We start from the raw sequence: 18681 nt of genomic DNA on the forward strand, positions 1-18681 counted from the left end.
CAATGGGATTTCCTTCTGATGAAAAAGTACAACTTTGATAGTTCAAACCTTGGATTTGGACAGTATTCTCAGGGCTATGGAGTCAGAGCCGAGGAGTCGGAGCAATTTTGGGCACCTGGAGTCGGAGGTTTCAGAAACTGAGGAGTCTGAGTCGGATTATTTTTGTACTAAATCCACAGCCCTGAGTATTCAAATGACCAAGACAAGGTGCTTAACTGTGCATTGAAGAAATTGAGGTACAAATCTGCAACCATGCTGCCTGATGCTATGTGATTCAGAACATTTTCTAGTTAAAATTTCATATTTACAAATGAAAGTTTTTATACATAATGGCCTCAATTCACGGAGCATTATCAAACGTTTATCAAACACTTTATCAAACGTTTGATAATTTACCTCATGGGTAAAATCTCACTAAGGTGTTATATATTTGTTGAACGTTTTATCGGTAAAACATTCGATAAATATATAACACTTTAGTGAATTTAAAATGAGATTTTACCCATGAGGTAAATTATCAAACGTTTGATAAAGTGTTTGATAAACGTTTGATAATGCTCCGTGAATTGAGGCCATTGTGTGCCCGGATTACAAGAGACACCCAGAACTCTAAATTGGATGGCTCCATTAGTGACACATGATGAAGACACAAGAGATATCGTATCAAGAGATCTGTTTAGCCTCTACATGGGTATTCTAAAATATTTAAACAAACTGGAATGAGTCATGTAACAAAATGATGGATTCAATATTTAGGAAACTACAAACATACTTGGCTTTTCTTGTGAAACAATATCTTAGGTGTCCAGAGGATGACTACTGGTCTAAAAACCTCATGGCATTATTGGTGTGGTGTCTCTAATAATTTGGACAGTCAGTATGCATGTGCATTATCGTTTTGATTGATCTTGCTCAGAGTTCAGGTTTTACAACATGCAGTACTGTGGTTCGTGATAAGACCAGGATCTTTCAGTGACTATACTGTCTAATTTTGCACTGAAGTGCTTTAAGAGTGTAGATTAATGTAAATTCATTAAAAACTTTACAGATGCCATGAAGAAGTACCTGGAACGCTCAAAATCAGATCCCACTAGTGGACCCAGTGAGGAAGGACCATCTGGAGTAACGGTCACATGTACATCACTTTCTACCCTCTATTCTTTATTAGAGTAAAATATCTATAGATTCTAAGGATTTCATGCTACATAAGTGTTTGGCTTTTCACACAGGTGAAACTGCATCGTGCTCAAGACCTGAAACACAAGAGGCAACACATTGTACAACAGAGACAAGTACTGAGAAACGATCTGAAGTGCAGGTGTTTGCAGAGGTCCCTTTAGCACAGGAAAGTACAGCAGGAATCGCAGCAAGTCATGAAGCCGCAGATACAATATCAAAGGAACAAACTTCTTCCGAAGTACTTGAAGTTGAAGTCCAAAAAGCTCCAGAGGCGCATGGTGAGACAAGGGCGTGTGACCCTATCAAAGCAGCACCTCTAGACCCTGCTGATTGGCCAGTCCTTACAAATAGTGTAAGGGATGAGTTGGTGAGAAGTGGACCATATTATGTTGAATCTGGATTTATTTTTCCAAGAAGAGAAGATGGGAGATGCTGCCACCACCACATCTTCCATAGAATTCTAGTAAATGGTGAAAAAATAAGAAGAAGTTGGCTCATTTATTCTAAAAAAAGGAACACAGTATTTTGCTTTTGTTGTAAGCTGTTCTCCAACAAAGAATTCAAACTGATCAAGGACGGATTTCAAGATTGGAAGAACTGTGGAGAGCATTTAAAGAACCATGAGAACAGTGCAGAGCATCATACGTATATGTCAATGTGGAAGGAATTAGAGACCCGTCTTCAAAAAGGCAAAACGATAGATAAAGTAGAAATGGAACTTTATGATGCTGAAAAGAAACGATGGCGAGCAGTCTTAACAAGGTTGGTTGCTATTATACAGTCTCTAGCAGAACGAAATATTGCTTTGAGAGGCAAAACAAAGGCCCTTTTCCAACCAAACAATGGAAACTTTCTAAAGGAAGTGGAACTTATGGCTAAATTTGACCCGGTACTCAAACAGCATATTAGTGAAGTGCAAAGGGGAGCCAGTCACACTACATATTTGGGACCTAATATTCAGAATGAGCTGATTGACTGTATTGGAAACAAAATTACAGATGCCATTGTGAAAGAAATAAAAGATTCTAAATATTATGCAATCATTTTGGATTGTACACCTGATGTGAGCCACAAGGAGCAGATGTCAGTGATTATTAGAATTGTGGCCCTTGAAAGTCTTCAAATCAAAGAGCACTTTATGGGTTTCCTTGAAGCAGAAGAAACTACTGGTGAAGGCCTGGCATCTCTCATTTTGAAGAGACTTGAAGATCTCAACATCTCTTTTGAAGACTGTAGAGGACAGTCCTATGACAATGGCGCAAATATGAGAGGGAAAAGGAAGGGCGTGCAAGCCAGACTCTTGGAAATCAACCCAAGGGCATTTTTTGTGCCCTGTGGAGCTCACACATTAAACCTAGTGGTTGCTGATGCAGCTAAAAACTCTCCTGAGGCCAATGCCTATTTTGGTTACCTACAAAATCTTTTCAAACTTTTCTCAGCTTCTACTCAGAGATGGAGTATTTTAAAAAGCAAGGTCACCATCACACTGAAATCATGGTCTGAAACAAGATGGGAGAGTCGGGTGGAAAGTGTAGAAGCTGTAAGATACCAGGCTTCAAATATTAGGGAGGCTCTTCTTCAAGTGAGGGAAACGTCTTCTGACCCTGGAGTGCAAGTAGAGGCGCAATCTTTAGCTGAGGAAGTGGGGTCATACCGGTTTTTGATCTGTACTGTTGTATGGTATGACATACTTCAGAAAATCAAAATTGTAAGCAAGCTAATGCAGTCAGAATCCATGCAGTTGGATGTTGCTGTAGACCTTCTGAAAAAAACAGAAGCCTCCTTACTTGATTACAGAGGTACTGGATTTGTTTCTGCACAGATCTCAGCAAAGGATATTTGTGAGGAGATGAATGTGGAACCTGTGCTAAAGCAAAAGAGGCTGAGAAAAACCAAACTCCATTTCTCCTATGAGGCCCCGGATGAGCCTATTCAAGATGCACTTAGGCAATTGGAAGTCTCTTTCTTTAACAGAGTAGTGGATACTTCAATTGCATCATTGCAAGAGAGATTTCTGACAATCGGTGAAATTGAAAATAAATTTGGAGTTCTTACAAACTTTCCTAAGCTTTCCATTGAGGAGAAGATTGAGCAATGTACAAAGCTCTGTGACAGCCTGACCTACAATGGACATTGTGACCTTGATGGAAAAGGACTAGCACAAGAACTACAAGTCTTCCCAGATTTACCTAAATCCAGCATGACTGCCTTGGAACTGTTGGCGTTTTTACAGGAAAAACGTTTAATGGAGATCTATCCTAACATGTGGCTAGCCCTTAGAATTGCAGCAACTACTCCCATAACTGTAGCTTCAGCTGAGAGAAGTTTCTCAAAACTGAAGCTAATGAAAAACTATTTGAGGTCAACCATGTCACAGGAACGTCTCAATGGCCTTGCTATGATGAGCATTAATAGAGATGTGTCTGGGAATATATCATTTGACGATGTCATTAACGATTTTGCTGCTAGAAAGTCCAGGCGTGTTAAGTTTTAAATATTCTGACTTTGATATTGATCAAGCACTTTTATGTTTACATTATTGTTCACTTAATAATATTTATTCTTAAGTTATTGTTCCAAGCACATAATTTGTTTCTCTTACTGAAGTTATGAAACTTGAAAGCAGTTGAAGTTCCTACTTTGTGCACTATATTTATTTGTTCTTCAGTCCAGGCATGTTCAGCTTTAAATAATGTGCCTTATGGATCTTAATCCAGCACTTTTGTAATGTTTACATTGTTCATTTGTGCACTATATTTAATTGTTCTTAAGTTATATTGTTCCATGCACGCAAATTTTATTTGTCTCCAGTTATAACACTCAAAAACATTCCAGCTGTGTGCATTATATTTAATTGTACTTATGTTATTGTTCCAAGTGTGTAATTTGTCTTTTACTGAAGATATAAAACTTGCAAAGTATAGAAACAAGATAAAATGTGAAACTTTATCATTGTAGTATAATATTGTGTGTGTGTGTGGGGAATAAGGGTTGGCCCGGGGGGAGGGGATGTTTCATGTGGCTGAAGACGGGGGGGGGGGGGGGGGCGCCACAGGTTTTCTCGCCTGGAGTGACAAAATGGCTAGAGGCGCCCCTGTACAGCATGTACCCCTATTAAAATGTGTGCCAAGCACCCTCTACTGGGGAGAGCAGCATCTCAAATACTCACTTACTGGCTCGCACACATTCCTTAGGAGCTCTCAACACTCGTGCACAAATGTTTTTTCTTCAAACATTCCTCTATGCTTTCAAAACCAGAACTATGAATACACAATTATTCAAAACTCACTATAACAGATACACCATATAAAGCATTCACTAAAAACAACAAAGGTTAACCCACCTGTCTTGTCCAGATTATATTACCATTTTAACTCTGCCAGTGCAGTGGGGTACTGTCACTTTTAGAAAATTGCTTTACAAGTTTAAACACAGCACTCCAAGTTTCTGTGGAGAATATACTTCCATATCTATGCAACAAAGACACAGACTGTATTAAAAACTTAGTAGGAAAATCTGAGCTTCGCTGTCAGGTTACTCTCTATCCCTTATTTCCCATCCCTGTTTTTTCCTGATCATCAAGAGTATGGGATTTTCCTTAAAAGGAACAAAACAGCAGTAACAACCTGAAGAAAGCTCCCAGCTATTCCTATTCTTTTCAAATCCAACAAAACACATTTGTGCTAAAAATCTTCTAAAAAAAAAACAAAACAAAACAAAAAACCCAAAAACAATTACTTTATGAAACCTGATATACTTATATTCAACCCAGTTAAATGCACACTGTCCTATTTCTGTGCAATGATCAGTGGCAGAGTTTGACTTCTTTTTATTTACAGAAGCTCCCTGCTCCCCTGATAACAATCCAAAATATGTGATCATAGGAGTATCTTTCCCAACTACTTCCTCCAGCACATTTCTTAAAAATGTTACATTTAAATTTTTTGTTTCTTCAATTTTGATAACCCCAATGATCTTTTTTTATTCTCATTATTTCAATTAAAGAGTCTAATTTAGGATTGAAAAATGAGATCCGCAGGACAAACGGCCCAATCATCATTTGCAGCATTGGAATCCCAGGCATATGAATCCTGTTTGTCAGGATTTCTAATAACTCCTGCTTGGACAATATATTTTTACACTAAGCTTATACCCTCAAGTAAATTAACAACATTGAGGATTTCTGATTCTTTTAACACACACAATCTTTATCAAACCTTTCTGTAAGCTGTCAGCATCATCCCACTATGTCGCCCGAAAGCGACAACATCACCCGCTTTAACGGGGACCCCCTTAAGTACATTACCAACATTAAGGGGTTTTGCCCTAAGGCAGTTGCATCACCTGACTTAACAGGGACACACACCCTCTAGAGTATGCACTACATCTAGAGGTTTAACCTGCTGAGCGGTCTGGACGAGCTCAGCTCGTCCAACACCGCCAGAGGCTGCCGCTCAGGCCCTGCTGGGCCGATTTTAATGAAATAAAAAGCAGCACACGCAGCCGGCACTTTGCCAGCCGCGTGTGCTGCCTGATCGCCGCTGCAGCGCGGCGGTCCGCCGCGTACAGCGGCGAAAGAGGGTCCCCCCAGCCCAGCGTAGCCGGAACAAACAGTTCCGGCCAGCGCTAAGGGCTGGATCGGAGGCGGCTGACGTCAGGACGTCGGCTGACGTCCATGACGTCACTCCGCTCGTCGCCATGGCGACGAGGTAAGCGAAACACGGAAGGCCGCTTATTGCGGCCTTCCGTGTTACTTCTGGCCGCCGGAGGCTATCGGAAGAACGCCTCCGGTGCGCCCTCTAGTGGGCTTTCATGCAGCCAACTTTCAGTTGGCTGCATGAAATAGTTTTTTTTTAATTTAAAAAAAACCCTCTCGCAGCCACCCTGGCGATTTAATCAGAACGCCAGGGTGGTTAACATCTCCCAACTTACTCTCCCATGACTCTGCAGGCACACAATTCACTAATTCTTGAACTAGAATGCTGTAGGGAAGTCCGGACCAGCCGGGAATCTCCACTACACTTTCATTTTTCGTTTTATCCATCTTTTTAAACATGTAGAATTTTTTACTTTCTGCCAAGTGGGCGGGATTTGGACCAGAGGTGACCCTCATCAAAGTATGACTGCACCCCAAGTCCAAGTACACCCTGATAATAGGTTCAAAAGTTATCTCACTTTGAAACTTTTGGCAAAATGCCAAGTAGCTTAAATGCTACCTCTGTTTGAGTAGATATTGAAACTGTTTGCAAAATCTCAATATCTCTTTCCTTTAATGAGATATATCGATTTGAACCCTCAATTTGCAAAACTTTGCACAATGACTCCTGGTGCACAGGGGAGCCACTGGGCAAAATATCAACCAAATCTGAGCATATAATTAAACAAATTAAAAGGAAGGATCCTGCCAAGACTACGCCAATTAATGTTTTGCCTAAGCAAATAGGGTTTTTAAACCCTCTAACTTCGCTTACCATTCAAAGATGGGAATAAACAAAATTGCTGCAAAACATGTATATAAAACGCAAAGAAATTGTTTATTTAGTCCTACAATCCTGTTACAATATTATCTAAGCCTGCAGAATCATAGTTAGTTTGAGTAATTAGAAGTATGCATCAACACGTTACCAAGCTGTTGTAGACATCACCCAGGGAGAATCGGGGGACCTCAGCGACCTCGAAGGGGAAACAACTGGAACATACACGAACAGCACGTCTGCTGATCATCTGGAAAGATCCCAAAGTCAAAGTGTTTTCCCCCTGCCTTTAACGGACAGAATCGTCATAACCGCGCAAGCGCATAAGCAGCTAATCAGAACATGTTTCTATTCCACGCAAGCGCAGAAAGAACACATGCTGCTGATGATGCCTCAGCGCGTGATCACAACATGATCTTATTCCGCGCAAGCGCAGAAAGACCATATGTTGCTATTTTAGCGCGTGATCAGAACATGCTCTCACTGCGCGCAGGCGCAGAAAGACCACATGTTGCCAATCAACAGTGAACAAAAACATGTTTTTCTTCTACCCAAGGGCAAGAAGAACATGTTGCTTTTTTGATGTTGCTTTGTGGACAAAGAATGTGAGCAAATGTAAGAAATGTAACTTATTGCACAGCAATTCATTGTTCTTACTCTGCACAAGGACAGACAAAATACAGCAAGGTCTCCAGTTGCTGTGTTAAACCAAATTAACTCATCCAGTACTAGACAGAGAACACATTTAACATATATACGTGAACAGTAATCCATACATTAAAGGATCCATACATAAAGACAGGCATGTCACTAACGTATCACAGTGATTTAACCGGTTCAGCACCGCAGTGCCGAAAATCTCATGCATCCCAGCAACGTTCACCTCCCATTCATTCGGCAATAACTTTATTGCTACTTATCACAATAAATTGATCTATATCTTGTTTTTTCCGCCACTAAGTAGGCTTTCTTTGGGTAGTACATTTTACTAAGAATTATTTTTTTATAAATCCATTTTAACAGGAAGATTAAGAAAGAAATGAAAAAATTCATTATTTCTCAGTTTTTGGCCATTATAGTTTGAAATTAATATACGCTACCGTAATTAAAACTCATGTATTTTATTTGCCCATCTGTCCCGGTTATTACACCGTTTAAATGATGTCCCTATCACAATTTATGGCACCGATATTTTATTTAGAAATAAAGGTGCATTTTTTCAATTTGCATCCATCACTACTTACAAGCTTATAATTTAAAATAATATAACAACATACTCTCTTGACATGCATATTTAAAAAGTTCAGACCCTTGGGTAACTATTTATGTTGTTTTTGGTTTTTTTTTTATTGTATTTTTTTTTTCTTAATAAAAAATGTATGTGAGTAATTTTCGGTGTGGGAGGGAAGCAGCCAATTTTAAATGTAAAATAAGATAATTGTTTATTGAAAAATGTATGTGGGTGCAGTTTACTATTTGGCCACAAGATGGCCACAGTCAAAAAAGTCCTGGATGCGAACGATCTCGCATCCAGGAACTAAAAGAACAAGGAGAAGTTTCCTGGGGGGCAGAAATACCGCGCTCTCTCAATAGAAAGCGTCGTTTTTTCTGCGGGGAAGTTAGATCGGTGAATGGAAATTATATTCCCATTCACTGATCGGGGTCTAGCGTTGGGCGGCGGGAGCGCGCTCGATAGTGCGCACCACGCGGCGGCAGCAGAGCCTATCTGGATGTACTTACTCGTCCAGATATGCCGAACTGGTTCTAGCACCCCCTAAACGTTCAAAAAACAAATGCTCTAGTGGGTCCCAGCACGGAAGCAGGAAATTTGGGCGCATGAGGCAAGTGGACAAAAAGGGCGCCGCCATTCACTCCCTTAATAAATATAGTTTAATGGGCGCCGAACAAGAAAAAAGGGCGCCCAGAGATTATTAACGTTTTCAAACTGCGCTTGTGATGATTTCAGTTTACAAAATGCGCCTGTGACGAATAATGTTTACAAAAATACTAAACATATCTATCGTATTTAACTAAAACGTTATTTAAAATGTTATCCCTCACTGTTTGTAAAACATTATTATTCACATAATAAAGCGATCAGTAAGTAAATTGTAATATATTTTTTACAGTCACTATTTGTAAAACATTATTATCCACACAATAAAGCAATCACTAAAGGGGGGGGGTTAGGGTTAGGCACCACTAGGGGGGATTTAGGGTTAGGCACCACCAATGGGGTCTTAGGGTTAGGCACCACCAGGGGATATTTAGGGTTAGGCACCACCAGGGAGATCTTAGGGTTATGCAGTGTAGGCACCACCAGGGGGGGTCTTAGGGTTAGGCACCACAGGAGGGTCTTAGGGTTAGGTACCACCAGGGGGTCTTAGGGTTAGATACCAACAGGGCGGTCTTTGGGTTATGCACCACCAGGGGAGATTTAGGATTAGGCCCCACCAGGGGAGTCTTAGGGTTAGGCACCACCAGGGAAGTCTTAGGGTTAGGCACCACCAGGGGGGGTCTAAGGATTAGGGATAGGTAGAGGGAGGGTTCTGTGTGAGAGTAGGGTTAGGTTTAGTTGTAGTAAATGTAGTAATATTTACTAATGTTTTACAACAGTTATTTCGAACGTACTTATATATTTTTTTCTTCGTAATAAACAATATTTTCAGATTTTATTACATGAAGAAACGATAAATGAAGGTTATACACAATATTATACAATTATAACGATAATACATATATTTTTGTTTAACAAACGTAATTATAAGTTTCACTTTTAAAACAGGGAATATTATCGAATTCACAATTTGCTATTTCATACACATTATTAAATGTTTTTTTTTAATTTGTAAAACATTGTAAATGAAATACAATACAATATTTTTATAAGCGCTATTACCGATTTTCGTTTACACCACGCGCCCTTTTTTCCTGATGCCTTTTTGCATGGGCGCCCCAGCCCTACACTGCTTTGCTTTGCTCCTCAGCAATGTGGGCAGAGGGTGACGGAGGGGAAGGTGTCTAGGTGTGTGTATTATCAGCCAAACAAGGGGGTTTAGATCCCAAGATGAGGGCCTTTGCTAATTTCACTGGGGGTGTCCCATGAGATATTGCTGCATCTCTGCTCAAACTGACAATGTTGCAGTCAGAAACACTGCTACCAGTGTGCTTCTCAGGCTGGTAAGGCAGTGTGCTGTCCTTCTTTCACTGTTTATAATGATGCACATTTGAAGCTCTCAGGGGCCACATAAAATGGCAAGGAGGGCCACACTCAGCCCACTGGCCTTAAGGTTGAAACCTGAGCATTAGTGACTTGGAGAGGATCTGCAACGAGGAGTGGGCCAAAATCCTTCCTGATATTTGTACAAACCTGGTGGCCAGCTACAAGAAACGCCTGGCCTCTGTGGTTGCCAACAAGGGATTTGCCACCAAGTACTTAGTCATCCCCACAGTACATTTTTTTAAATGCACTGCAGAATGCCATTCTTTGAGAAAACACTTCTGAATTGGAGGAGGGACACAAATGCAAATTCATACCCCGCCTGCATTTACGCATGCTGTTTGTCAGTGTGTAAGGTTGCTCCCCAGACTGACACTTGAGAAGAGTATATACTCATCTCACCTTGCATAGGTACATGTGTTATGCCTGGATTTATACTTTAATGCATATCTCATTATGAAACATCAACATGATATAAAAATTCTGTAGTATCTCTACAGAACACAAGATGGTGCTGCAGCACAGTTTTTTCCCCCAGGTACTATATACTGTACTGAAAGCTTTTACAAAATGTTATGTGGCCAAGGTAGAGAACTAATCAAAAAAACAAAAAACAAACAAACAGTAACAAAACCACTCTCTGTCTTCCTCACATACACTCCTATCCCCCCAACCCCCATTTGATGGTAACCTTTCAAATGTATAACCATAACCTCCCAACTCTAGCTAATGGATCTAAGCTCCCTTACCCTATCTGCTAACGATAACCCTATTTAACAGGTTGTAATAGCCCAGTAAGTTGTTAGAGGGTAACACATGCATGCGTGTGCACACGCACGTACACACACACACACACACAAACGTACACACACACGTACACAAATACACACCGAAACATCTGTTCATAGAATTCAACAATTTTATTCCAACTGCAGCTGCTGTTCACCCCTATTCCCTCTATTCCTTCATATGGACTGTTCCTGAATGCCTTTGATGCATATTCACTATAGGTATGTGTACATCAGAATTTTGATTAGGACTTTATTAAAATGCCATTACATTCTAAATAGTGGCCCTTTAAACTAGCTACCTAAAACCCCACAACCTACAAATACATTTCTAATAAAAATGCATTTTGGGCCAAGGTGAAATAAATTTTGAGGGGACCAGGTTGGATAAATATTGGATCAACAGATAATCGTTGAAAGCAATACTTTACTAGTATTCCTTAAAACAACTTTACCAGTAGTCCACAATTAGAGATGACCCGAACGGTTCGCCAGAGAACTTGTTCGCGTGAATTTCTGCTGTTCGCGTTCGTGTCGAACCGCGAACACATAGCGAGTTCGACCCGCCCTCTTTACCACATCATTGGGCTAAACTTTGACCCTCTACCTCACAGTCAGCAGACACATGGCAGCCAATCAGGCTGCACTCCCTCCTGGACGCCCGCCCCCCCCCCCCCCCATTCCTTATAAAAGGCAGCAGCGTTGGCCATCTTCTCGCTCTGTCTGCTGCTGCTATAGTGAGAGAAGGGAAAGGTTGCTGGAAGATAGGGAGCGTTCGTTAGCTCTTGTTAGCTTGCTCCTTGCTGATATTTGTTGCTGAAAAGCACCCCAAAAAAAGCTCTTTTGAGAGCTAATGTTCTTGTGATGTTTTGTGTGTGTGTGTGTGTGTGTGTGTGTGTGTGTGTGTGTGTGTGTGTGTGCCACTAACACTGCATATACAGCCCTGTCTGTTGCAGCTGGCCCTTGCTATACTGTGCCAGGCCCTGCACACTGTATTATACCAGTCAGTGCATACCTTTCACTACATCTGTGACTGCACACTGTACTATACCAGTCAGTGCATACCCTTTACTGCATCTGTGTGACTGCACATTGTATTATTCCAGTCAGTGTATACCTTTCACTGCAACTGTGTGACTGCACACTGTATTAGGCCGCTAACAAAAATAATAATAATTTTTCTGGTGCGTGTACATGCCTGCCTAATTTTTCTGGCTGCACTGCGGCTGCAACAACAAAACAAAAAGGCATGTACATGCGTCAATTCCCCTTCGTGATCATTACTTGTTCCGGTGAATGCAGTACACTACTTACACTACCTGCTGATCCATGTATACACACGCAAGATGTTTTCAAGCACTTTATGCCTCCAATTTAGGAATGCAATGTGATTTCTGCCAATTAGGGATTATAACCCTGCTCTGCGTCAAATCTGTCATTTTCCCGGGGACTTTTGGCGTGTATCCCACTCCGCCATGCCCCCCTCCAGGTGTTAGACCCCATGAAACATCTTCTCCATCACTTTTTTGGCCAGAAACAGTGTTTGTAGTTTTTCAAGTTCGCCTGCCCATTGAAGTCTGTTGCGATTCGCCAAGTTCGCCGGTTCACATTTGCGGTTTTTGAACCCAAAATCTGAGGTTCGAGCCATCTCTATTCACATTTGAATCAAAATTACTATGCATCGACTTCTTTGTACTATACTAGCACTCTTATCACATACAGTATTTTTACACAATTCTGTCAATGTATAATAATGGTGAGTGTGCAAATGGTTAACTGTCTTTGCCATTTTGTTGGCCAAACCACCTTTAGCAACTCCCTGATAATTTATTTAAGGGCAGGTTCACACGGACGTTTGGCGGCGTCCTCTGGCCTTCTGTTCTGCGTCCTCACGTTTGGGGGTGGTGCCGGTCTTTCCTGCAGGCGATCGTCAGCATCCATCGCGATTGGCGGTTTTCATCCCCGCAAAGGGACGTGAAGACACGGCAGTGAATTGACTGCCATTGCTACATGCAGCGTCCAGGATCACCTGAAAAAAATTGGGATTGAAACGCAAAAATTGGGATTGCGCAAACGGGATTTGCGCAATCTACGGTAATCAACGGTGACCGCGCGATGTTAAACACTCCCATTCACTTTAATGGGAACGTTTAGCCGAGGAGTCACAGACGCTTTAGCAGTAAACGCGGCCAAGCACCTACATGAACCGGCCCTAAATGTCCTAACTTGAGGTGAGGTCTTTCTGCCTGCTGCTCCGGCCCGGTCTGTAGTCTGCTGTCACTACACACTGTCTCTGCTCCACAGCTGCCTATACACCCAGTGCTGTGCTACCCACTGTTCTGTGTCCTGCTTATGCTTGCTGCAGGCCTGGTCCTTAATCTGCAATCGTTGTTCCACCGCACTGTGCTCTCAGACCTGCAATACTTACCTGCCCTGCACCTCTTGCTGGCCCCCAAAGACATTGCTGGTTGGCACTGCCTACAGGACATGTCATCTAGTATTCTCTACTGCCCTGTATAAAGCCTCAATTGTCAGAGCCCTATATTTTTCAGACTACCAGATCTGTCCGTGTTAGGATTTACAAGCATCGTAGTGATATTAGACTGTATAAAAAAATATGACAATGATCCTGAGAAATTTCCCTGTAGACAAACACTTCTTTGAATATGATCACATGGTCAGTGATTTGCGTTGGTGCGTATTGGAGAGAGTCACTGCTGGAAAGGGGAAGGATGGACAGACTGTTTTGCTTAGACGTGAAAGCCAGTGGATCGATAGGCTCAGTACACTGAATCCTAATGGACTCAATGATGATTTCAATATGAAATGTTTTCTATAATATGTGTGTAGCATACACTTTTCCTTTAATTTGGCCATTTCTTCCTGATAAGTTAGGGGTGTGTTTTCTTTATGTCAAAGGTTTTCAATTATGAGCATTTGCTCTATCTATTAACACTTGAAACATGGTGTTTTTTGCTACTATGCTTCAGTAAATTTGCTACAATTGCATAAAATGCAGGTTTGAGACTCAGTGTGAGGCTTGTGGGATAATCTCCCCAGTCAGTGTGCAATGCGCACGCTGATGCAGAGGAGATCGCATGCAAGCGCTGTACGAGAGACAGGAATTCCCCCAAATATAGTGGAGGAGAGGAAACAGACACAAGGGGGAGTTGTGGAGCACAGAGCAACCGTGCCTCTGTGCGACCCACAAATCCCAATGGACACTGGTTGCTGGGGGGAACACAGCGCAGCGTGTAAACTGCGTAACTCAGAAAAGAGCAAGGACAGACTGGGCGAACGTCCGCCAATCTAGTCGCCACCCAGCGACGGCGGACATTCAAGAGCAGGACAGATAGAACGAGAGAGCTAATCGCAAGAAGATCGATAGCAGACAGATAAACAGAACAGGGTGAAACAGCAAGAAAGGAATAAAGGAACACACAGTAAAATAAACAACGTAAGGAAAATAACAAACACTAGCTAAACGCAAACTCCACACTCATTCGCAACAGAGAACGCGTTTAATACACGGTCACTGCGCGTTAGGCGCCCAGTGACAAGCGTGCCACCCTAACTAACAACAAGTAATACAAATGAACACAAGTAGACTGAGACAGACAGAATGAACGCTTGCGACAGCAAGCGATCAACACAGACAAACAGATTGCGTAGACGCTTGCTAATCGGTTGCCTCACACCAGGCAACAGCAGGCGTAAACACAGGACAAGACAGACAGATGAGTGCAGCCAGCAGCCACCACGGCTATGGTCTACACTCCAGGAACTCAGGCAAGGAGGATCCACTGCCGCTACCAGGGGCATAACTAAGCCCCACCGGGCCCCCCTGCAGAATTTTAGAGCGGAAGTGACGTCAGCCGCTAGAGCGAGAAGTCTGCGATGGAACGCACGGAAGAAGGTATGTATATGCCCGCCGCTGCCCGGCGCCCGCTGCCCACACACTGGAGCTAGCACACTAGCTGAAGGGGAGTGCAGAGGGGAGAGCCCCAAGGTGAGGGAGAGGGGAGGGAACTTCCCCTCTCCCCGCCGACTGTGGCCTAGGCTTTCCCCTCATACTGCCACCCCTCCAGTCCCCACAAAACGGCCCGAGCGGGCCCCCCCCATGGGCGCAGGGGCTGCAGGGCCTATTGTTACGCCCCTGGCCGCTACCGCTAGGGCGAATGCGATCCACAAGGAACAAGACTGGAGGACCCACCGTCAGCCACCGTTGGAGACAATGTGGTCGCAAGATACAAGACAGGACAAGACAAAGCACGGCAGTGCAAACGATAATGATCTATGCTAGAAGGAGCGCGCTAATCGCCACTCCAATACTAACTAGACTACAACAACCACCGATCAAGGCAACCAGGAAATATCATTTACTGGAACAGGGGCTCGTAGCACCAGCCATAGCTGTAGCTATGCAGAGCAATGAAGTAAACAGGAAGCAGACTTTTAACCTGGTAGCATTCACTGAATGGAGATATGCAAATCCTGGCACAACTGAATGGTAATGAGACTGATCAGGAGCTGCAGGCAGACTGACAGAACTAGGTCTTAGATCCATGGCATTTACAAAATAAAACTTGCAAGAATAGAATTACAACTGAGCAGAACCGCTTGATCGCAGAAACATTGCGGTCAGCAGGATAAGTCACAAACATGATCATGACAGGACATGATCCTGACACTCAATCATCGGCAAAATCTTTCTATCTTTCTGGCCTCTGCTACAGCCTCTAGTCTGACTCTGCAACAAACATTTTTTCTCAAAGACAGATGAAATTGTTCAGACCTCTGCTGCAGTGACTGACTGCAACAAAAATCATTTTTTGAAAAATAGAGAAGTCAATTTTTATTTTTTTTTGCAACGCCAAGCCAAAATATTTCTGGCCTCTGCTACAGCGTTTGCAACAAACCATTTTTTTTCAAAAACAGATAAAAATGTTCGAGCATCTGCTGCAGCGGCTGCAACAAAAACTTTTTTTTTTTTTTTAAATAGATAAGCTCTTTGTGGTTGTTTGCGGTGCAGTAAACGTGGTGTTTCGTCTATCAGTGTGAACCGGGCCTAACCCTTACACTTACATAGTCCCCAACCGTCCCGTTTTCGTTGGGATTCTCCCGATTTGGGGGGGCTATCCCGGTAAGAGCCCCCAAAGTCCCGGGTGGCTGTCAGTATTGACAGCCGCCCTTAGCAGGAGGAAAGCAGCGCAGTGGAGGGAAAGCGGTGGGCAGCGACGGAGAAGAGGGCCATCTCCCCCCCCTTCTCTCACCTTAGGGTGCTCTCCCTCCCTCACTCTCTCCTCCAATCTGTGTGTGCGGCAGCGTTTGGCAGTGGGCGGGACTTACCTTCTGTGTCGCTCTAAGCGCCGGCCGGAAGTTCCGCAGCCGCTGCTCTGGTCTGGATCAGACCAGAGTAGTGGCAAATCATCCCGTGCCGGCGACGAGACCAGACGGAGGACACGGAAGGTAAGTTCCGCCACTCTGCCAGCCACCGCGCTTCATTCCGAAGGGGACAGCGAGAGCACCCTAAGGTGAGGGAAGGGGGGGAGATGGCCCCCCTTCTCCACCGCTCTCCTTCCCTCGCTCTCTCCTCCTGGGGGGGACGGGACAACACCTGGCTACCTATTCTGGGCACATATACCGCTGGCTATACTGGGGCACATATACACCTGGCTGCAATATACTGGGGCACATATACACCTGGCTACAATATACTGGGGCACATATACACCTGGCTACAATATACTGGGGCACATATACACCTGGCTACAATATACTGGGGCACATATACACCTGGCTACAATATACTGGGCACATATACACCTGGCTACATATACTGGGCACATATACCCCTGGCTACATATACTGGGCACATATACCCCTGGCTACATATACTGGGGCACATATACACCTGGCTACAATATACTGGGGCACATATACCCCTGGCTACATATACTGGGCACATATACCCTTGGCTACATATACTGGGCACATATACCCCTGGCTACATATACTGGGCACATATACCCCTGGCTACATATACTGGGGCACATATACACCTGGCTACAATATACTGGGGCACATATACACCTGGCTACAATATACTGGGGCACATATACACCTGGCTACAATATACTGGGGCACATATACACCTGGCTACAATATACTGGGGAACATATACACCTGGCTACAATATACTGGGGCACATATACACCTGGCTACAATATACTGGGGCACATATACACCTGGTTACAATATACTGGGGCACATATACACCTGGCTACAATATACTGGGGCACATTTACACCTGGCTACAATATACTGGGGCACATATACACCTGGCTACAATATACTGGGGCACATATACACCTGGCTACAATATACTGGGGCACATATACACCTGGCTACAATATACTGGGGCACATATACACCTGGCTACAATATACTGGGGCACATATACACCTGGCTACAATATACTGGGGCACATATTCACCTGGCTACAATATACTGGGGCACATATACACCTGGCTACAATATACTGGGGCACATATACCTCTGGCTACAATATACTGGGGCACATATACACCTGGCTACAATATACTGGGGCACATATACACCTGGCTACAATATACTGGGGCACATATACACCTGGCTACAATATACTGGGGCACATATATACACCTGGCTACAATATACTTGGGCACATATACACCTGGCTACATATACTGGGGACATATACCTCTGGCTACATATACTGGGCACATATACCCCTGCCTACATATACTGGGCACATATACCTCTGGCTACATATACTGGGCACATGTACCCCTGCCTACATATACTGGGGACGTATACCTCTGGCTACATATACTGGGCACATATAACCCTGGCTACATATACTGGGGACAGCTGGCTGTTTGTCATTATGTGCATTTACTGGTGAAAAGCTGTCTCTTATTATGTGCATTTACTGGTGAAAAGCTGTCTCTTATGTGCATTTACTGGTGAAAAGCTGTCTCTTATTATGTGCAATTACTGGTGAAGAGCTGTCTCTCATTATGTGCATTTACTGGTAAAAAGCTGTCTCTTATTATGTGCATTTACTGGTGAAAAGCTGTCTCTTATTATGTGCATTTACTGGTGAAAAGCGGTCTCTTATTATGTGCATTTACTGGTTAAAAGCGGTCTCTTATTATGTGCATTTACTGGTGAAAAGCGGTCTCTTATTATGTGCATTTACTGGTGAAAAGCTGTCTCTTATTATGTGCATTTACTGGGGAAACGCTGTCTCTCATTACGTGCATTTACTGGTGAAACGCTGTCTCTTATGTGCATTTAGTGGGGAAACGCTGTCTCTCATGTCATGCATTTACTGGGGAAACGCTGTCTGTCATGTGCATTTACTTCATATTTTATTTATGTAACTACATTAGCTGGTATAACTACATTACAGTTAGCCCTACCCACGGGCAGGGTATATGAGGGATATATTTATTAAAAAATATAAGGGCATCAATATTAAAAAAAAAAAATCTTCAAAAAAACGTTATGGTAGGCATGACTTGGGGTTGTTTAGGGTGTGTGGCCAGGGGTGTGTTGGGGGTGTGGCTAGGGGTGTGGCCTGTGTCCCGATTTCTAATTTTAAAATGTTGGGAGGTATGCACTTACTCATCGAAATGTACACACTCCAGATGTTTTAAGGCACTTTATTCCACAAATTTAGGAATGTAATATAATTTCTGCCCTTTAGAGGTTAAAACACGACTCTGTGTAAACGATGTAATTTTTTGGGGAACTTTTGCCATGGATCCCCCTTCAACATGTCACTGTCCAGGTGTTAGGAAGCTTTAAACAACATTTCTATCCATTTTGTGGCCAGAAACAGTCCCTATAGGTATTAGAATTCACCTTGCCTTTGAAGTTTATGGCAGTTCACCTGGTTTGCCCGTTTGTGTACGGTTAGGGAAAAAAATTGAGGTTCACTAAATCACTAATCTTTAGATATGTTTGATGCAAT

The 18681-nt window shown here is 43.0% G+C and overlaps 1 protein-coding gene across 1 annotated transcript; it reads left to right on the plus strand.

The window, feature by feature from the left end:
- The first annotated feature begins 1053 nt into the window (after nt 1–1053).
- On the plus strand, nt 1054–3673 carry LOC137541603 (zinc finger MYM-type protein 1-like). The gene is made up of 3 exons (XM_068263029.1): nt 1054–1135; nt 1230–1457; nt 1737–3673. Exons 1-3 carry the CDS (start codon nt 1054–1056, stop codon nt 3671–3673), a joined length of 2247 nt encoding a protein of 748 aa, XP_068119130.1.
- The last annotated feature ends 15008 nt before the right edge of the window (nt 3674–18681 follow it).

This window comes from Hyperolius riggenbachi, chromosome 1 (genome assembly GCF_040937935.1).
Source record: "Hyperolius riggenbachi isolate aHypRig1 chromosome 1, aHypRig1.pri, whole genome shotgun sequence".
NCBI lineage: Eukaryota > Metazoa > Chordata > Amphibia > Anura > Hyperoliidae > Hyperolius > Hyperolius riggenbachi.